Here is a 22,902-nt window from a genome sequence, read left to right as displayed (position 1 = left end):
ATGGAGGGCAGGGAACCCTCAAAGACCATTTTACTAATTTAAGTCCATGTAAGGTTTTTTTTTTTTTTTTTTTTGTGTGTGTGTGTGTGTGTGTGTGTTTTTAAATCTAGGAGAAAAATCTCCATCATGAAAACACATGTAGAGTGTATTCAAGTGAGGAGCCACAGTACAAGTCTTCCATCCCTTCAAAGCAGCAGCAGAGGTCAGACTGTTACTAGGACACGTTAAAACAAACAACAACAATGGGCCTCAGAACTTTGCAGCAGGGAGCATAAAAATGTGTGCTCTGAAAACCTGGGCAGGTCCTGCTGGAGAGCGAGGAGCCACCCAGGACAGCAGTGTTCAGCACTGTGATTGTGAATTACATCTAGCAGGGAGGCCTGCACCTGGGAGGGCTCACTAAAAGCTCAATAAATGATAAGAGGAGAAGGCTCTCATTTGAGAGACATTCTCAATTTGTAATTATTTCTTTACTGGCTGACCTCGTAAATTACCTTTACCACTTCTGGGGAAGTGAATCTCTGAAGTTTCCGATTTTTTCTGACAATTGGGGAGGCCCTGGGGATGATGCTGTGAAATGTGGGCCATGCTAGAAGGAACCTGCTGAACACAGACTGAGACACATCCAGTGGGGAGAGCTGTGTCCCAGCTGGTGTGATATTATGAAAACATTAAAAATGTCACCAGTCTCCTTCTTTCTTAGACCACCATGGAGAACAAAGGCCCATCTTTTAAACAACTTCTAGAAGTTATGCTCTTGGAACCAAAAGCAGTGCGTCTTCTCCCTTTGACAGTGATTTGGGATATAGAAATCTGAAAAAAAGGATTTCCACCACTTTATTTCAAGCCAATGAAAATGTAGATTGGGAAAAACCCGAAAGTGTTGGAGCTTTCCTTCTTCCCTGAGGCAATCTCTCTCTCAATCTCCTGGGGAAGAAGGAAGAAATAATACATCTCCACTGCACACAAAGCCTGCTTTAACTGTAGCTAGCACTTCCTCGCCTCAAACACACAAACATACCCAGCCGCACCACATCACCGCAGTCAGGATCATGAGCAAGTTGGAGTAAAGTTTCTTCCACATCTCTGTTTTTTCCTGGAGGATCCATAATGTGATTTATTCGTTGCTGTAAGGTTTTGGGCAATGTCATCAGCTGAGTGAATTGTCCTTCTGGGCTTTTATCTATCTGAGGGGGGAAGAAAGAGAGAGATGATGTCTATGGAAGTGCTTTGAATTCTATAAATATTCAGAGACACATGGCTTCTACTTAAAATAACAAAAACAGGGATCTCATATTATGTGGGACTCCCATGCATACATATGTAATTAAGTGGGTTTTTTTCTTCTATTAAAAATAAAGTAAAATCAAATCAAATCACATAAACAATAAGCACCCACACCTAACCTAGGCAGCATGCTAGGGAAACTCTCTTCTTTCTGAAACTCAATGTCTTTGTGTTTAGAGTCCCAAGTCCCTTCAAAAAGAACAATTCTTTTCCTATAATATTCCATTTTGACAAAAGAAAAGAAGAGAAGCCTCTTTTAAGGATGAGTTTCTGACTTTCAGTTAAAATTTCTATTTGTCTCTAGTGGTTACAAAAGGTGGGCTACAGGTAACAAATACCTATCAAACCAGGGCACTTAGATCATCTTCCCACATTAAATGCAGCCTTGAGTTAACATCACTGGATCACACGAATTTGTGCTTCTTGTCCTTATAGACTTTTACATACCGTGTTGAACTTCACAAACTGCAGGAATATACTGATGAGGAAGACTAATATTCACTTTTAATCCCCTGGCACATAGTAGGTACTCGAAATATATTGGATGAATGAGGGAATGAATAAATGAATCAATATAACTTAGCTGTTGTCACTTGCTATATAAGAGTGAGCAATGTGAGTGGCTCTATTCCTAATGAGTTCTAAAGTACACTGTGAAAGATACATGAATAAAACATATGAAACTATGCATTAGACTCTTCCACTGAATCAAAACGTAGTCACAGGACTGTGACCAGACCAGCTTCACCATTACACTTTACTGTGCTTCATGGAATTACACTTTTAAAAAGTCTACATGTAAACACTGCTTGCCTGCCAAGAGGAGAACCAGCAATGATGCCCTAAGCAGCACAGCATGTAATTTTATTAAAAAAAAAAAAAAAAAATATATATATATATATATATATATATTCAGTTGTAGATGGACACAATACCTTTATTTAATGGAGTTCTGAGGGATCGATCGAACCTAGTGTCTTATACATGCCAGGCGAGTGCTCTACCACTAAGCCTCAAATGCAGCCCCCACTACATTATTTTCTAAGTAGGAATTTCTGTTATATTCTTTTAAAAAATGTTTGGGCCTTAACTTATTTAAGAGAATAGTTAAAAAACAAAAAACCTGGACAAATAAATGTATGAAATTTTAGATTCAGGTTTTTTAACTTTGATCAATTTTCTTAATAATTAGAATTCACTCATTCTATCATATTTTTCATTCAAAAAATATTTATTTTATTTTACTTTTTAAAAATATTTTTTTTTAGTTGTGGATGGACACAATATCTTTTGTTTATTTTTATGTGATGGTGAAGATTGAACCTAGTGCCTCACGCATGTGTGGCAAGTGCTCTACCACTGAGCTACAACCCTAGCCCAACATATATTTATTAAGTCTACATATATTAATGCCTGAATTTTCTAGTTTTGTTTAAAAAAAAATCTATGCAAAGAAGAAGGAAATGCCATTAGTGGCTCTATTAAAGATACACGGGTGTTTTTTACAAAATCCAAACACCTCATATTTATTACTAGGATTGTTCTACATTCATAGGTTCCACCTTTACGTACCATTGGCTATACAGATGACAAAAAAAAATGTTCTTATTTCTGTAGAATATCCTATAAATGATTTTTATAGATTCTTGTTTTGGAGCCACGTATTGAAATAGGTCAAAAGGATATTATATTTAAGTTATGCTTTGGCAATGAAATATAGATTCTAGGAATTTTAGAAATGCCAAAATGGCTTGAGTAATATGAGGAATTAGAAAATGGTGTTTGCCAATGCTTTCTCTTGAAGAAAAGAATGCACTGGAATTTTTATTTGAAATCGTATTTAAAGAAAAATTATTAGGTGACATGTTCAGATTCTTTTTATTTTTAGATTCTCATTAAAGTGTGAAAGTGAAAGCAGTTAAATTGTGAAAGTCAAAATACATTTTAAAAGTAGATATAAAAAAGGCTACTTATTGTATGATCCCATTTATATGAAGTACCCATTTATATGAAGGGTAGGCCAATCCATAGAGACAGAAAGTAGATTAACGGTTGCCTGGGGGAGAAGAAAGCTGGGAATTACTAATGGGTATGGGTTTCTGTACAGAGTGATGGAAATGTCCTAAAATTAGACTGTGGTTATGGCTGCATAACTCTATGAATATAATAAAGGCCAATGAATTATGTACAACTATAATCCCAGCGACTCAGGAGGCTAAGGCAGGAAGATCTCAAGTTCTAGGCCAGCCTGGACAACTTAGCAAGACCCTGTCTCAGAATAAAAAATAAAAAAGGGTGGTGGGTATGGCTCAGTGGTACAGTGCCTATGGGATCAATTTTATGTTGCATAAAAAATACATCAATAAAACTCATATTGAAAAAAAGCAGACAGAGTCCTGTGATAGTGGACACTGTGGCACACCACCCGGATCTGAGGCGGACCCAGGTACTGGGAAAGTCAGCCAAGTCCCCCTCCCGGAGTCCTTTTTAGAACTGTCTCTAGCCAAAGGAAGTTGCCTGTATCCAATAACTGGACAATGCCAGAGTACAAAGGCCTAGCCTCTGAGTCAAGTTGGGACAACTCTGAGGGGCCCTCTGGATCCCAAGCATCACCGCAGGACCAGAGGCCTTTTTTAGCAAATCTACCCAATCTTACACAACTGGTGCCAGGGGTGGTCCTCACAGGCAGACTCCAAGATGGAATTCTGGAGCTGCCACAGTGCAGACCAAGTGGAAGTCTCTGAAGTTGACACTCTCTCTGCTGGCCAAAAGAGTAAAGAAAAAATAAAACATCACCCCGGGAGAGATGGCAGTGATTAGTACCAGCTGCAGCCCTCAAGGATGTGGTGGCTAATTTTGTGTTTCCTTGGGCTGGGCTGTAGTGTTCAGCTGCTGAGTTCAACACCAGTCTAGATGTTGAGTGGAAGGTATTTTTAAGATGCAAACAACATTTAAATCAGTCAACTTTGAGTAGAGTTGATTACCCTCTGTGATTATGGATAGGCCTCATCCAATCAGTTGAAGGACTTAAGAGAAAAGGCTAAAGTCTCTCTCTCCCAACCCCAGGAATTCTGCTTCTAGACTCAAGGCTGCAAGGCTGACTCCTCCCTGGGTCTCAAAACTCAGAACTTGCCAGACTTCATCAGGCACGGTAGCATATACCTATAATTCTGGGTACTTGAGAGGCTGAGGTCAGCCCTCAACAATGTCAGGAGACCCTGTCTCAAAATAAAATAACAAGGGCTGGGGATGTAGCTAAGGGGCAGAGCATCCCTGGGTTCAATCCCCAGTAATGGAAAAAAGAACTCACTGGATCCCACAACTCATGAGCCAATCTCTTAAAATCAATCTCTCTCTCTCTCTCTCTCTCCACACACACACACACACATTCATTCTCTCTCTCTCTCTCTCTCTCTCTCTCTCTCTCTCTCTCTCTCTGTTGGTTCTGTTTCTCTGGAGAATCCTGACAAACACAAGGATTGATGGACCCCCATTATATCCCCATTAAGTGTGGCCCTTATAAAACCAAATAGAGCCTGGTGGATTTCAGCAGACTCTGTTACAAACTCAAGCAAGTAGGAACCCCAACAACATCTGCTGTGCCAGATGTGGTAAATCTTCTAAAAGCAGATCAATAAAACTATGGGAATGCATTTGGGATCACAGACATAGTGAATGAGTGCACTTTTCTCCATCTCAATTAGGTCAGAGGATCAGAATCAGCTCTCACTCACGGGACAGAAAACATTACACTTTATGGTTTGCCTCACAGCTAGAAATCCCCCCCTCTGTTATACTTGAAGGAAGCCAGTTTATTTGGACATTCGGTATATCACCATGTTGATCTAGATCACTGACATAATGTGTCACCCGGTGAGCTAGATCACTGACATAATGTGTCACCCGGTGAGCTGGAGGCCTTGGCAGATAGATTCATTCCAGAGGATCTGAGATACTGATGAAGATTCCCAGAGCCCAACACCTAGGTGAGATTTTTAGAGGTCAAATAATCTTTTTTTTTTCTTTTTGGTATTGGGAATTGAACCCAGGGGCACTTAACCCCTGAGCCCCATCTCCAGCCCTTTTTATATTTTATTTAGAGATAGGGCCTTACTAATTTCCTGAGGCTGGCTTTGAACTCACCATCCTCCTGCCTCAGCTTTGTAAACCACTGGGATTACAGGTATGTGTCACCGTGCCTGGTAGGGTCAAGTAGTCTTGATCCCTAAATGCTGGGACATTTTCTCTAGAGAAGAGGTTAACTCATGGCATCTCATGTCTCTCACCATTAAGACAGAAGCACAGTGATGGGCTGGGCCTCCTTAGGTTCTAGAGGCAGAACAGAGAAAAATGTTCAGACCCAATACCAAGAGAGAGGAGAGGACAAGAGCTTTACCTTTTCTGTCTACAGAATCTAGCCAGTACCACTGCATGGGGCTCAGATTCGTCAACGTGGTGTACTATGTGACAGAACTCAGGGGCTCACTTTAGAGAAAAGGAAGAGTGGAGGGACCTCAGTGGGCACCGGACCACGGCTCCACTGTACTACCACCCAGTGGAGCAGTGGTTCTCAAAGGGGGACAATTTTTGCCACACACACAAATAATTTTCTGGCTTAAAATTTTAGCAGGTCACATTGAAAAGGTCTATGAAAGACACCAAGGAACAGCTAAGGCACCAGCTTGGCAATGATACCCTGTGGGGATGGTGTAGTAGATGTCCTAAATTAATGACCACTGCGTAATACTATTCCAACTGGCAGAGACATAGATCTGGGAACTGAGTGACCTGCTTAGCATCACCTCCAATGGCTACCTGGGAATCAGTATGTCTCATCTCAAAACTCTAGATCTGTGGATTTAAAGGTCCCAGTTCTCAGAGGAGGATGGTTTCTCCCAAGACACAGCAAATATCTCATTAAATTTTAAGCTAGAACTACCATGGATCACTTTAGAATTCCATGCTGAAAGTCCAGGAAATGAGGTGCTTACATATCAACAGGAGCAAATGACCCTGATCAGCAGGAGGTAGGGTTGCAGATACAGATCTCTTAGTACCTCTTGCCCAGATTTTTAAAAAAAAATTTATTTATTTTAAATAATTATTTAAATAATTTATTATTTTTTATATTTATTTATTATAATATCTTTTTATTTTATTTATTTATTTTTATTTTTTAAAAAATTTCATTTTTGGGCTGAGGTTGTGGCTCAGCAGTACAGCTCTCACCTAGCATGTGCGGGGTGCTGGGTTCGATCCTCAGCCCCACACAAAAATAAAATAAAGATATCATGTCCAACTGCAACTAAAACAAATTTTTATTTATTTTATAAATACCTTGGATACAAAACCAACTGAAAACTAGATCATACATCTGCTTTTGCAGATCACAGGGAGGAGTTTGAATAAGCTTAGCTTTGTATTAAAGGAAATTCCAATCCTTTTCTTTTGCTCAGTTTCTAGAAAAGTTGGCATGTAGAAATATAACCCTTCACTGTCCTCTAGATGTCTCTCTGAAGAAATTCTACAGATACTGACATTTGGGGTCCTCTAATAAAATAGCCAAGTACTTGGTACATGATTCCATATGAAGCCCATCAGCTGGTATACTCTATCTGTCACAAGGAACTCTCAGTCTGCATTTTAGTGTCTCACTTTTTAAAAATAGGCCAGGAAAAGCATTCAGATATTTGAGGAAGACCTCTAATACAATAGATGAGAGAATGAAAGGAACTAAGAAAGACAAATAAAGGGAGCAAGAAAAAAACTTCAAAATTATAATAAAGATCATTAAAGAGTTGAGGAAGAGATGATGCATTAATAAAGCAAGAATAGGGTGTCATAAAAAAGAGTCTCCAATGGGACCTGGAAATTCAGCAGAAAAGTTAAACAATCAGTCTTGAAAGATTCTTCCAGAAAGCTGAACAGAAACCTGAGGAAACAGGAAAGAAAGGGAAAAAAAAAAATCAAAGCAGGAGTTCCACAAATAACAGGAATTCCCAAAAGAATAAACTAAGAAAGTGGGTATGAGGAAATTATTTCAGAAACAATAGATTTCCTAAAACTAAACTTCATCATTTTCCAGATACAAAAGGACCACCAAGTGCTCAAATAATAAATTTAAAACAGACGTGTACAAAAATAAAGGCAAGTCATCACAAAAGTTAAAAATAGTGACTGGGTGTGGGGGCACATGCCTATGCTCCAGGCCAGCCTTAACAACTAAGTGAGGGCCTACGCAACTTTGCAGGTCCCTGCCTCAGAATAAAAATAGCTCAATGGTTCAAAGCCTCTGGGTTAAATCCCCAATACCAAAACAAATAAACAAACAAACAACAACAAAAGTCTGCAAAAAAGGAAAATATCCTAAACACTGTCAGAGAGATAAAAGGGGTCATATCCAAAGGATAGGGAATCTGAATGCCACCAAATATTTAATGCAATACTGAAAGAAGAAATGGAGCTATGATTTAAAATTCTGAGGGAAGATGATTTCTACCCTAGAATTTGATATCTAGCCTATTACTCATTGAATGATCCATCAGTGAGGTAGATTTATCAGAGGTATCTGATCCCAAACACTTGCCGCTCTCACAATCTATGTGAGGAAGGTACTAACAGACATTCTTCACCAGAATTATGAAGGAGGAAGATACAAGATCCAGAAGACAGAATAGCAAACGACAGACTACCAAGGGAAATTCTCAGGGTGATAACAAAAAGAAGTTAGGACCCTAATCCTAGAAAACAAGTAGCCTAGGAAGGGACTGAACAGGGGCCTCATGGAAGAATGTCCTCAAGGGGCCGGGGGAGAAAACACTCAATTTATTTGACTATAAGCAGATGAGTTTCATAGATCTCTGAGAGTTTCAGGATTTTTTTCCCCCTATGGTGGGAATGAACCCAGGGCCTTCCCCATGCTAGGCAAGCACAAGCACTCTACCAAATAAACCAAGCAAGCGGGAGGGGGGAAGGCAATTAACTCCAGGAGAAACAAGTTGTACAGGAAAGGGAATTTCATAATACTGTATCTCAGCAATAAAAGAGAAGCTGTCATAGCCCTGGGGGTGGAGCTCAGTGGCAGGGCACTTGCCTAGAATGTACAACATTTTGGGTTCCATCCTCAGCATGGGGGGATTGTCATAATGAAGTAAATGTTGAATATTAACTTAATGAATAGTTATAAAATAACTATAATGGAACATGAGGGGGTGAGGTAAGAGGGGAAAAGTGAGAGTGAAATAGGAGAAAAATATGCGTGTGTGTTGACGGGGTAGTGTAAGAGTGAAAAAAAATCCTCATTTTCACAGTAGGATGGCAAAAATAAAGTATAAAGCTGAAAACAGTCAAGAAAGAAGTCAAATCCTGTTATTTAGAAGGTGGTGGTAAATATCACAGGAATCAGCTAAAAAGCTGAAGAAGCTGCCTCTGGAGTAGGTATAGAAAACAGGGAAAGGCAGAGCAGGAAATTGCTATTTTTTATTATAAACCTCAAGGTACCACTTGGCTTTAAACCATGGGCAGATATTTTGGTAAAAGTAAATATTTAAAAAGCAGAAAACAAAAATACTTTAACTTGAAGCAAGAATGGCAAAATCCGTTAAAATGAGCAATGATTGTTCTGGCATTTCACATTATCTATTCTTTTCTTGTTTTAAAAAGAATTCTTGCCGGGCACAGTGGTGGATACCTTCAATTCAGCAACTCAGGGGGCTGAGGCAGGAGCATCACAAGGTCAATGGTAGCCTGAGGAACTCAGTGAGACAGTCTTAAAATAAAAAAGTCAAAAAAAGGACCAGCAGGTACAGCTCAGTGGTAGAGCACCCTGGCTTAAATGCCCAGTACCAAAAATAATAATAATTCCTATTTCTTTTTTTTTTTTTTAATTTTTTAATATTTATTTTCTAGTTTTCGGCGGACACAACATCTTTGTATGTGGCGCTGAGGATGGAACCCGGGCCGCTTGCAGGCCAGGCGAGCGCGCTACCGCGTGAGCCACATCCCCAGCCCCTAATTCCTGTTTCTTAAAGTTGTCTTTCCAGTTCAATTCCCAGTACCTCATGTAGCTGTTGCCTTAGGAGCGATGGAAGTTATTTCCCACCTATGGTTTACCTCCAGTCTGCCTTGCTGGGTTTTATACACCACTTGGGGATTCTCCTGTAGAATGCTGCTGTACAGCTCGCGGAAATGGGCCATGTTGGGCAGTACAATGTTCAACACTTTTGTCTTATCCTCTCCAATCACCATCCGAAAGTCACCTAGTTAAAACAGACAGAAAAATAAACTCCCATTTAGAATCCCCATTTGCATGTAGAACTGTAGCCCCCACACAGGTACTGCCCTGCTTTGGCCTGGCAGGATCTTTTACCCAGACTCTTTGCTTCCTTAAAACTTACCCAAGGAAGACAGGTACTTATTTAGAGCTTCTCAAATCACAAAGCCCTATAGACTAGCGAAAACGCAGTTACCTAAGTGCAAAAGGTAATCATCAGGGAGAAGCTAGTTTCTTTTTGTTTTTCTAATGCAGAAGATTCTGTACTTATAATCCTTTATTTTAAAAGCAACGCTCTGCCTATGGCCATTCATGGAGACAGGAGTTGTGTATTAGCACTTGAGATTTGTCCTTGCCATTGCTCACTCATTGTGGATCTGTTTGCATGGGGGCTTCTGGGGAGCTTTATGAATGTAATTAACCTTATTGCATTTGATGAGGGCAAGAGCAGAGAGTCTTAAAAATCCCAATAAGAAGAAGTTTACATTTAAGATGAAATTAAAGGCAGATATAATCTGAAAAGTTGCAAGTGGTGAGAAATGAGGGGTGTTATGTTTGTCTGTGACATGAAATGAGCTGAAACATCAATAACAAGCACAAAGAGCAACTTTTGAAACAAAATGAAAAGTGCCTGCCTCTGCTACTGACAATCATCAGTGAGACTTGGAGGAAAAGAGAATGTTTGAGTGAATACCCAGTGGGCGAATGTGAATTCAAAAGAGGCTGGTAGGAGTTGGGGTGCAGCTCAGCGGTAGTGTGTGCTTAGCAACTGTGAGGCCCCGGGTTCAATTCCCAATACAAAAAAAAAAAAAAAAAAAGGAAAGAGAGAGAGAGAAGAAAAAGAAAAAAGGAAGCTGGACCCTCCCAGGTTAAGCTCAGTGAGAAAAATATGGCTGAAACTTTTCTTGGACAGACAGCTAAGTGCCAGGGAGGTGGCAAGTACGGGCAGATGCCCCAGTTTCTGAGAAACCCCTGGGACTAGGAGGATGGTATAATTTGTTATTTTAGAGGATGAAGAGAGCACTACAGACAATTACACCAGAACAAGTATTAACTGTCAAACCAGGGCACACTGGTTATCCTTGCCAATTTACTGTCTCTAGATGGGAGAAGAATTCAGAGACCACTGCCTGCCACATGGATTTTTCTAGAGCCAACTGGTGTCTTATTTAAGGAAAAGTAAAAATATAAAGAGGTCTGCCAATGGTCTGAATAGGATTTGTCCCCTCTGAAACTCATGTTGGAATTTAATGTCTTTGGGGAGGTATTAAAAGGGAAGAAACTTGACTCTGGGGCTTAGAGGTGGGGCCTTTTAGAGATTAATGAGGATTAGATAAGTTGGTCAGGGTAGAGGCCCCGTGACTGAACACCGGCAGCCTCCCAGAAGACAGACATACGTAAGTTCCCTATCACTATGTGATGCCCTGCACCATGTGGGACTCTGCCAGCAGAGTCACCACCAGATGTGGTCTCTTGGCCTTGAACCAGAAGCATGACCTCAAATAAATCTCTCTTCTTTATAATTTATCCAGAGAGGCGGCATTTCAGTAAGAAATAAAATATGCTGGTTTTTTAAGTTTCAAAGGTCCAACTTACACAATAATTTGGTAGAAATCAGCTGGGGACTAGTGGTTTCAGAAAACCAGAATTCTAAACACCCTGAGGAACTTGACCTTGGCATAGGCATTGACTGTTCAGGTGAAGGTGCAGAAGAGATCCCACCCTTAACACACTGCCCAACTTTGGATGAATTTGCTATTTTGTTCCAATTTGACTGATTGATTGATTATAGTGAGGGGGATGAAAAGCAGGGCCTTACTCCTGCTAGCCAAGTGCTGTATATTTGCTGCTACCCTATTTTAAAGGGACAGAGAGTTACATAGTTAAAACCAAGGATCCACTGCTAATGAGGGTGTTGAGGAACTGGTCCTTTTACATATTGCTGTTGACATCAGAAACTGCCAAAATCCTTAGAGGGCAGTGAATCAAGAAACCCCATGGTTGGTGGGCAAGCCTAGAGAAATAAGAGGTAATGTTTACTAAACATCTGGTACACACCAGGCACTGCTTCCGGGCTGTTGTGCTGCCCCATTTCACCCACGCAGCTCTCCTCTCCGACAGACCATTCCTTCTCCAGTTAGTAGACAAGGCAACTGCCACAGAGATTAAGTACTTGCCTAAAACTTCCCAGGAAGTACAAACATATCAATAATGGACTGAGGCTGGGCGCAGGGGCACACACCTGTAATCCCAGTGGCTTGGGAGGCTGAGGCAGGTGTTCAAAGCCAGCGACAGCAACCATGAGGTGCTAAGCAACTCAGTGAGATCCTGTCTCTAAATAAAATAAAAAATAGGGCTGGGGATGTGGCTCAGTGGCTGAGTGACCCTGAGTTAAATCCCTGGTAGCCCCTCCCCCTGAAAAATATGGGCTAAGGACATAGCTCAGTGGTAGAGTGCTTGTCTGACATGGGTAAGACCCTGGGTTTGCTCTCCAGCACCGCAAGAACAACAGAAACCCTGTTCGTTGAAGTGTTATTTGTACTGGAAGCAAGCCAAATGCACAATAGGGTAAATGGATAAGCTATGGTGATAAATCCATATCCTATCACAGAGCAACAGTGTACCACCATTAAAAATTACAGCCAACATATATAGCAACATGGAAAATGGTCGTATAACAATGTGCAATAAGAAACGAGGGTTCATAAGTACAACAAAAAACTGCAAAAAAGAAAAAACATGAAAAACTAGACAAAGGGATCATATAAAGATGGGGGGTTACAGGGAAGCTCAGTGGCAGAGGGCCTGCCTCGCATGCACAGACGTGGGTCCATCCTTAGCACCATGCACACGAAAGAAGTTATTTTTGCTCTAATAAAATATCCACATATTCTGGGTTTTGGGTATATGTTCTGTGCTATCTCTTAGCCTTAGCAAAGCCTCATAAAGTTGAAATCATTCCAGTTTTACAGATGAGGAGATTAAGGTTCAGAGATAAGTTGCCCAAGGTCCAAGTGCCTCTCAGTTTCAGGGTAGTGACATTTTAGGCAACTATTTTCCTCTGTGATTTGCCTCACTTCTATAATGCTGATGTACTACTTCTAGCATTTAAAAATAAATTCACAAGACATATAGGTGAGATGACAAATGTGAATGGAGATGTGGCTGGGTTAACTTCCAAATGTGCAAACCCTGATACTTTTATTGAAAACTCCTATTAATCTTTGAAGGGATGAAATGTCATCAAACTCTAAATTTCACAGGGCTGCCCCTGAAATGAAAGATTACTTTGCACCACCGCTGAGTCCTAAATATCCATGTTAATCCTTCTCTTTCTATACTTTCCACACACATAAAATTCTTAGAGTTTAGATAGTAGATGATTAAACTATGATGGTAAATCCATATCCTATCATGGAGGAACAGTGTAACACCATTAAAAATTACAGCCATCAAATATAACAATATGTATTCAATTGATTAAAATGTAAAAGCAAATGAATTCAAATCCTCTCCCTAAAGAACAACTGCATGCCATGACTATAGGACCTAGAGAACACCCTAGACTCTGAGAACAAGGACTGGGCTCGTTCAGCTCTGCACCCCTGGCCCCTCTTACACTGCCTGGCACAGAGAAGGCACATGGATAAATCTGCTGAATTGAATTTCTCCAACTGCCGCGGAGTAGAACCCTGAGCCCAGCCACAGGGGATGGTAGATAAACGGGCTGATTACTTGTTTCTTCAGAACAAAGTGAATAAAATCATGGGCACAGTGTGAACCAGCATCTGATCATAAGAATCAATTTTCTTATCTTTGGAGATTTGTTTGCAACAGATTGAGAAAAACTGACTCTTAGCTTTTATTTTATCTTTATTGCTGGTTTTAACTCTTGAATATTCTACCCAGAGAATTGCCAGAATAATGCAATAGGGCAAACAAAAGAATAATCTCTCTTTGGATTTGATGCTCAGAGATTTGTAAACCATCTATAGCTCTGTGATCCAGGCATGCAACCAGCATCCAGGGGCCTAATTATGAACTTGAGGGTGGGAGAGGGGTGCACAGCACCATAGAAAGACTCTTCCAAGGTTGGCAAAGTCCCAGGGTGATTTGAGACAAGTTATTTAGCTTTTCTGAATCAGTCTCCTTCTCTGTAAGATGGCTTTACAATCCTACTAATTCCACCACCTTGCAGTTCCTTTCAGATTTACAAAGCTAATGTATTAGAGAATGTTTTGTTAAGTAGTAAAGCAGATAATGCTGATAGTAAGATATGTACATAGGATGGGCAAACTGGCACCGTGATGCACACCTGTAATCCCAGCAACTTAGGAGGCTGAGATAGGAGGACTCCAAGTTTGAGGCCAACTTGGGTAACTATGTGAGACACCATTCCAAAATAAAAAACAAAAAAAAAGGGCTGGAGATGTAGCTCAGTGGTAAAGAGCCTCTGGGTCCGGGGTTCAATCCCCAGTACCAAAACCAAAAAAGAAACAAACAGGATAGGCAAAGGATAGAGGAGACAGGAAGCCCTGCATCTAAGATAACAATTATTGGTTAACTTTTCCTTTTTTTTCAATTAGTCACAATATTGCTGTTATTTCAGTTCACTGAATATCTGGGTGGCTACCAAGCCCCAAGAGCTGTGTTAGACACTGGAGATAACAATGATCTAGGCCCTACCTCAGGCAGCAAATGACACAATTTGTTCAGTGCAAGATTTTATGTGGTAATTCAAGGACTGAATCCCAAACTAGATGGTTTCTTTTTGCAGTTCTAAGGACTGAACCCAGGGCCTTAAACATGATAGACAAGCATTCTACCATGGAACTAAATCCTCAGCCCTTTTAATTTTTTATTTTGAGACAGGGTATCACTAAGTTACTGAGAATTTGCGATCCTCCTGCCCGGTCTATGAGATTCAGGTGTGCACCACTGCATGCGCCTGGTGTGTCTGTCCTGATACCACAGTTATATTAGTGGTTCTGAAGTGGTGTCTATGTGGCTTTGACAGGCACTTCCCTAATACAAATAACGTTGAGCATCTTTTCATGTGCTTATTGTCTATTTATATATTCTGTTTGACAAAAATGCCTATTCAAATCCTCGCCTGTTTTTATTTTTATTTTTTTAATTTTTTAAAAATTTTTTTGATAGTTGTAGATGGACAGAATGCCTTTATTTATTGTTTTTTTTTTTTTTTTTTTTTTTTTTTTTTTTTTAAAGAGAGAGTGAGAGAGGAGAGAGAGAGAGAGAATTTCTTCTTGATATTTATTTTTTAGTTTTCGGCGGACACAACATCCCTGTTTGTACGTGGTGCTGAGAATCGAACCCGGGCCACACGCATGCCAGGCGAGCGTGCTACCACTTGAGCCACATCCCCAGCCCCTTGCCTGTTTTAAACTTGGATTATTTTTATTGTAATTGTTAGAATTCTTTATAATAGGGGCTGGGGATGTGGCTCAAGTGGTAGCGTGCTCGCCTGGCATGTGCGGGGCACTGGGTTCGATCCTCAGCACCACATAAAAATAAAGATGTTGTGTCCACCGAAAACTAAAAAAGTAAATATTAAAAAAAAATTTCTCTCTCTTTAAAAAAAAAGAATTCTTTATATATTTTGATAGTAGTTCCTTGTCAGATGTATGTTTATAAACATTTTTTCTACTTTGTTAGTTGTTTTTTACTTTCCTAATGATATTACTAGCAGCACAAAAGTTTCTAATTTTTTTTTTTTTAAAGAGTGAGAAAGAGAGGGAGAGAGAGAGAATTTTTTTAACATTTATTTATTTTTAGTACTTGGCGGACACAACATCTTTGTTTGTACATGGTGCTGAGGATCGAACCCGGGCTGCACGCATGCCAGGCGAGCGCGCTACCATTTGAGCCACATCCCCAGCCCAAAAGTTTCTAATTTTTATGTGGTCTTATTTTTTTTCTTTTATTGTTTCTGCTTTTGATATACATTTTGGTATATATCTGAGAAGTCATCTTTCTAATCTAAAGTCACTCTTTTAAGAGTTTTATCTCTTACATTTAACTCTTCTATCTATGATTCATTTTGAGTAATTTTGTGTGTGGTATGAGTTAGGGATCTAACTTCATTCTTTTGAAATAGGACAAAATAAGTACTTTGTATTTTAAAAAAATGAGTAAAGCAAGCCATATGCAATAACACATTCCTTTAAACCCAGGTACTTGGGAGCCTGAGGCAGGAGGATGCCAAGTTTGAGTCCAGCCTGGGCAACTTAGTGAGACCCTGTCTCAAAATAAAAGAAAAAGCAAGGGCTGGGAATATAAACTCAGTGGTAGAACACCTGGTAATTTAATTCCCAGTACTGCTAATAAACCAAAAAATAAAAGAAACCTAAGGCAGTTTTTCTAAGAGCCAGCCTAATGTATTACTCAAAAGGCATTCTCAAAAATATCTCCATAGCTGCAGGAAAGACAGTGTACTGCACAACTCACACACAGAAGAGGGTGAGGTAAGAATAAACTGCTGAAGTACTGTTACATAAATCTGAATTATTTTTCTTTTTTCTACTTTAGAGAGGTATATAGTGAGGCCCTGGGTTCAATCCCCAGCACCAACCTCCCCCAAATCCTGGAAACAACAAAGACAAAATTAAAAAGACAAATTAAACCTCCCAAAGACAAATTAAACCAACCAATAAATAAAATGTATAGTGTGTCAGACTGTGGGAAATGCTGTAGAGGAAAAAAAGGGGGGGGGGCAGGGAAAAACAACAGGCAATATTGGGCTGGCAGGGAAGACCTCAGATAAGCCAGGATGGAGGCCTGTGGGAGCCCTGGGAGCCAGCAGGACCATGAGGAGAACTGTCCCAGCTGTGACCCAGCACGGACCCTTCACGGAACAATGGGGGGCGAGAGCAAGGGTTCTGGGATCAGACCCTCTGAATTCAAATCACAGCTTGGCACTTACACGAGCTACAGCACCCTCAAACGTAAACTGGGAGCCATATAGGGATGAGCTTCCCCACTGGAGGGAATGAATGAGTTGACTCGTGTAAAGCACGAAGAGAATCCCGACACAGGAGTCACCAGAGTCAGACGTTACTCATGATCCGTGTCCTTTGGAAATGCTACCTTTTCAGAAATAATCAAGTGTACACTGGGTCACAGAGGTCCCAGCTGTGGCCTCAACCAAAGGTCAAGTCGGCCAAGGAGACAGTAGGCCTCCTAATCTTGACAGTGGACTCCTGAATCCTCCAAGTCCCCCTGCCCCCATGACCAGAGCACCCAGTGGCACTGCTGGCAAGGTTCTGGAAGGTATTACATCACAGAATCAATCTGTTCATTCCAGAGAAAAAAATGTCTCCCTACTGGCTTTCACCAGAATCCAGGCATGAGGCGTTTACTCCTGCTTTAGAGTGCGGGCACGCACACTGATTTTCTTCCCCCAATAATCGACTGGCAACTCCCTCGCTGCTTTGCTTGCTCCTAGAAGTCAGCTTGCCTGTGTTCAGTCAATCTGGCATGGACAGCAGCCCATTCATTCTCTCCCTGGACAGTGCTAGGAGGTGTTTTTTCACTCCTTAAGGACCTTAAATGGACAGATGAACTGGGGCTGTCAAGTTCCCATCCACTTAAATATTCCAATTTGAACATTTTTTTGTCAACACGTAACAAGTTTTCTAATTCTGGCTGGGCTGGTGATATAGCACAGTGGTCAAGTACTTGCCTAGCAAGTGTGAGACCAGGGTTTAATCTCCAGCACCATTCAATCAATCAATCAGTGGGTATGGTGCACACAGCTGAAATTCTAGCTACTAAGGGAGGCTGAGGCAGGAGGATCACAAGTTCAAGGCCAGCCTCAGCAGCATAGTAAGACCCTGGTCTCAAAATAAAAAATAAAAAGAACTGGGGATGTAGCTCAGTGGTTAAGTGCCTCTGGATTCAAACCCAAGTACCACAGTAAATAAAACAGTAACAACCATTTTCTGAGCACTATCAATGAGATAAGATGCTGGGGCTTTTATATATATTATCTCTCTAAAAACTTCTTTATGAGATACTTATTTCTACCTTATAAATAAGAAAACGGGGGGCTTGGAAAGAGTCAAGCAACTTCAGAAAGCTGGTGGTAGGTCCACCATGTACTAGATGAGGGATGTTGGTCAGGTAACCTCTCTGGGCATCAGTTTTCTCATCTGTAAAATGGGACAATAACACAGCAACCAACTCAAAAGGCTCTCATGAGGATTATTAAACCAGTTATCACATCCCAAATATTGAGGGTAGCTCCTGGCATACAATAGTGAATGAGGCTTTCTCCAGCCATAGACTTCAGGTCACGGACCCTTCCCCTAGACCTCCCCTTGTCTTCTTGACATATGGTGTTTTTTCAGTTCACCACTGACTCACTGTGCCTGCACGTGTTTACCAGTGTGAAGTTCCTTAGAGCAGAAGTTCTATCTTCAGCTCTTTGCGTATCGCTGACTCATTTGATGAATGTTAAGCCAGGATCGTTACCTAAAATTAGTCATTTTTATAGTTTGCACTTACTTAAGAAACCTCCAGGTGACTATTTCAAAGTCATTTGGTATTCTTTTCCTGTTTATTGAAGTGCTGACTTCTAAGAATAAGTGAAGGACTAGAAAGCTTTCTCGTTCCTAATTTTGCAGGCCTTCTTCTTCCACCTACTCCTTTCTCACCCATCATTTACAATAATGCTGCCATAAATAGGGGCCCCAGAGCAGTCAAAGTGACCTTTAAGTACTATATAAAATGTATGGTTTATTATTATTCATAGTAATACCAGTAGATCTTGACTCTGCCAGTAACTACTAGCAGGAACTTGTCCAATTATCACAGAGAGGCACTATTTTTTCTATCCCTTCCTCTTCTCTTCTCCTGGAAGGAGAAATGTTGAACTTCACAGGCAAGGGACCCCATATAACCCCTCAACTGGGAAAAGATGGAAAATGTCAAAGTTGTAAATCAAAGAGAGGCTGGGTGGGTACTTTCAATACTGGAATATTCTGAGGTCTTGGGAGATTTGAGTTTAACAAAAGGTCAGAATTCTTTCAATTCAAGGATACTGGGTTCTCAGAAGCCTAGGAAAGATAGGAGGAAAATTAGCCTTTTGACACAATGTCTGAAGCAAATCTCAAAGCTGTGAAAATGACCTACTCACAGGACCTACATCCTTTTCTACCCTTACCAGACTAGTTCTAGCAAAACTCAGCTACAGATTTATAATAACTTGAATGACACTTAAGAAAATCAAAGACTGGGGACATTGCTCAGTGGCTGAGCATGTGTTCAGCAAGCATGAGGTTTGGATTCAATTCCCAGGACCAAAAGAGTCAACAGACATGTAAAAGTAGTTCCCATTACTCTCTAGTCAATGTTCAGAATTTATTAAAGAGAGCTTCCAGCCAGAATCCACCCTGCATTATGCAGATGTTATTACATGGGAGTAAAAAATAAGAGTGGTAACACTGTGGGCCCCAGAGAGCAATCCCATCTTCTCCCAAAGTCTACCCACCACAAGAGGCTTCTTCTCTTTTTGAGGTGCTGGGGATTGAGCCAGGGCCTTGTGCATGCAAGACAAGCATTCTACCAACTGAGCTCTATCCCCAGTACCACAAAAGGCTTCTGTGACACTTTTTTCCATGTGGGAGTTTAGGGAGGGAACAACTCCAAAAATGGACTCTCTTTTCCCACTCACTGCATGCACATGGACCCATTTATTCTGGTAAGTAGTCACGCTATTCTTTGCTTTTTTTTTTTTTTTTTTTTTGTGTTTTCGTTTTTTTGTAGATGAACAGCACACCTTTATTTTGTTTGTTTATATGTGGTGCTAAGGAGTGAACCCAGAGCCGCACATGCTAGGCAAGCGCTCTGCCACTGAGTCCCAGCCTCAGGCCTACTCTTTGCCTCTTGATGAAGGGCATGGATGCTGCCAGGTGAAGCTGGAAGCAATAAAAGGTCAAGGTTACTTCACTTCCGTTCTTTCCAGTGTTGCAAATACAGCTGTGTTGTGCTAGATGCATTTTAGGAAGAAGACAGAAGAATGAGACCTCTGAAGGCTCTTACAGCATTAAATTTCCATGAAATATTATCTGTGTTGAGATTTGGAGAATAAATAAGCTGTTTTGAGGACTGAGTTCTTTGACTTACACTTAAGAAACTGGGAAAGACATTATTGATTTAAGACAGTGGTTTTTAAACTTTTTAAGTAGCAGATAATTTTTCTTGTCAATGAAAGAAAAAAACATCTTTTTTGTTTAATGGTGCTGGGGATGGAACCCAGGGTCTTGTGTATGCTGGGCAAGCCCTCTGCCACTGAGCTACATCCTCAGTTTGTAACTGAGATCTTACACGGGACCTCACTGTATGAAACAGACAAATGTGATGCTCCTCTGGCTGAAGCTTGGGTGAGGAACCAGGGGCCCCATCCTCTCAGTACTCCCCTCGCCCTTTATAGGATCTGCTGCCATCTCTGAGGAAAACAACTGGTGGAAAGGGAAAGAAGTCAACATTTAGACAAATTAACAAACAAATACATTAAATGAATGGGGAAGAAGGGAAAGCTTTTCCTTCCCGTGGAGGAAAAGGATTTGGAAAATCACAACTTTGGACCAATGCAGTAAAGACTGGTTTGAGCAAAACTCTTCATGAGCGCTTAATTCAGGAGGGAAAGTTTGGTAAGAAGCAGGAAATTTCTGTGACCTTCATACAGACAGACTGCATATAAGGGAGGAAACACTGGTTATAAAGAGGCAAATGTTGCTGGTCTGTAGACTTCAGAAATGTGAATGTCATGTAAGAAAAGGAAAAGTGAGGTTAGCATGCATGAGGCCTGAGGCTCAATCCCCACCACCAGACGATACAATAAAAAATAAAGAGAGGTACAACTAAATTCAGTATATGATTTTTGACTAGGTCATGTACTTGAGAAAAAACATGTTATAATGGACACTATTGGAATGCCTGATATTTGGAATATGGATTATCAGTTTGATCAAAATCATCATCATCATCATCATCATCATCATCATCATCATCATAGGGACTAAACTCAAGGGTGCTTTACCACTAAGCTACATTCCCAGACCTTTTTATTTTATTTTGAGATAGGGTGCCACTAAATTGCTGAGACTTGCCTAGAACTTGAGATTCTCCTGCCTCAGCCTCTGAAATCACTGGGATTATAGATGTGGGCCACCTTGACCTGCTGCATCAGTATTAAATTTCCTGAATTTGGTAACTGTACTGTGGTTATGGTCTAAAGAGGACATGATATGTATGACCTCAAACAGTTCAGGAACAACAACAACAACACAGTACATTTATATACAGAAAGAGCAGTGGAAAGCAGGGTCCCAAGAGGAGCATCAGCATCACCCCAGAACTTTGTTAGAAATACAAGGTCTTAGGCCATTTCCCAAACCTACTAAATCAGCTGTCTGGAGTAAGGTCAATAATCTGTTTTTTAATTAATTTTTTATTTTGGCAGTACTGGGAATAGAATCTAGGGGTATTTTACCACTGAGCTACACTCCCAACCCTTTTTATTTTTATTTTAAAATAGGGTCTAACTAAGTTGCTGAGGCTAGCCTCAAACTTGCAATCCTCCTACCCCAGTCTCCCAAATCACTAGAATTAAGGTATGCCCCACCACATTCTTTTTTTTCCCAATAATATTTTTAGTTATAGATGGACACAATACCTTTATTTTATTTATTCATTTTTATGTGGTGCTGAGGATCAAAACCAGCGCCTCACACATGTTAGGCAAATGCTCTACCACTGAGCCACAACTCCAGCCCTCCTGTTATTTCAATAAGGCCTCAAAGGCATACTGAGTTTGAAAACCACTGGTATAGAGAGAATGAGAAAACATAGTAAAATGTTAAAATTGGTGGATCAGGGAAATGGGTTTATGGGAATTTTCTGTTATTATTCTCAAAACCTTCCTGTAGATTTGCAATCATTTCAAAATAAAAATAAGCAACAGCAACAACCAAAAATCACCCTCGGATAATATCTGGAGGGGGGCTGGGATTGTGGCTCAGTGGTAGAGCACTCATATAGCACATGCAAGGCCCTGGGTTCGATCCTCAGCACCGCATAAAAATAACTAAATAAAGGTATTGTGTCCAACTACTTCTAAAAAATAAATATTAAAAAAAAATCTGGAGGGTTGTGGAGAGGAGAAGGGAGACACTGGATGTAGGGAGGCAAATCAGAAAGCTACTGCAGTAAGTGACACAGGAAGTGATAGAATTTAGAACTAAGAATATTGCAATCCCAGGGCAGGGTGAGGAACAAGCTATTTGCATAGTGATCAAATGACAAATCTCCTTCTTGGAAAAGATTTGGGCACACAGGACACTAACCAGAGTAGGAGAGTCCAGCGATCTCTATGAAGAGGTCTTCCTCAGAAAAGCTTTCGGGGAGCATGAGGAAAGCGGCAGTTACAGCGCTCTTCAGATTTTTATCAAGCGCTGACCTAAGGATGACATTTTCATTCATTGTGATAATTTTCACCTGGAAAAGGCAAACATTCAGAAGAAAAATTTTAGAAAAGGAGTATTGCTCAAGCCACAGGTTGACACATATAGCTGGAACCATCCCAGACGCCGACCACTGAGGATCTTGGAATATTAGTTTGGTTGACATGAAATGATTACTATTCTAATAAGTAATCCCAGAATCTCCTCTTATGCCAAAATCAGAGAAATCATCACATAGGAAGGGATCATAATGCCAAAGAAAACAAAATTAATATTCTTTTTAAATGAGGAAACTCACCACAGGCTTTGAAAAACAATAAACGTCCTTTGGGAATACTAATATTTTCATTTTTTCATCTCAGTTTTTAAATTTTCTAGTGAGAGAAGGCATTTTCTTTACTCAGAACTCACCTCTCTTCTTGCCCACAAATAACCTAGGCAGTTCATGCCTTATGATTTTTAGATACACGGATTTGAAACTCGGTGAAGGAAAATGGAAAGAAATTAGCTACAATTGAAAGCTCATGGGTTTTAAATATAGATCTGGGTTCAAATCCAGATACTTATTAACTGTGTGAGTTTGGGCAAATGACCTAACTTCTCAGAACTTAAGTCATCATCTATAAAATAGGGATAACAGATTTGTATCAAGGAATTGTCAAAGATTGAAAACAACAATAAATGTAAATGTTTGAGTTCGTGCTTTGCTCAATACAAAGCATTATTCTCCTAAATACATGTCAGAAGCAGCTGTCTTTGACTGTCTAAAATCCATGTCAGAAACAGCTCTTTGACTGTCTCCAAATCCATTAAATACACAAGAGCTCCAGTCTGTTTTCAAAGTCTCAGTTTTTAAAA

General features: G+C 40.4%; 1 protein-coding gene across 2 annotated transcripts in view; it reads right to left on the bottom strand.

Moving 5' to 3' along the window:
* Tamm41 (TAM41 mitochondrial translocator assembly and maintenance homolog) overlaps positions 1-22,902 on the bottom strand; it is a 47,658-nt gene that overhangs the window by 9,806 nt on the left and 14,950 nt on the right. For both annotated transcript variants that reach the window (XM_076841073.1, XM_076841074.1), the window contains 3 exons: positions 21,928-22,078; positions 9,400-9,545; positions 1,022-1,187 (listed from right to left, as the gene is read on the bottom strand). In XM_076841073.1, coding sequence (XP_076697188.1) covers positions 1,022-1,187; positions 9,400-9,545; positions 21,928-22,078 — 463 coding nt within the window. The remainder of the gene's footprint in view (positions 1-1,021; positions 1,188-9,399; positions 9,546-21,927; positions 22,079-22,902) is intronic.

This window comes from Callospermophilus lateralis, chromosome 20 (genome assembly GCF_048772815.1).
Source record: "Callospermophilus lateralis isolate mCalLat2 chromosome 20, mCalLat2.hap1, whole genome shotgun sequence".
Lineage (NCBI taxonomy): Eukaryota > Metazoa > Chordata > Mammalia > Rodentia > Sciuridae > Callospermophilus > Callospermophilus lateralis.
This window is presented reverse-complemented; position numbering and strand designations above follow the sequence as displayed.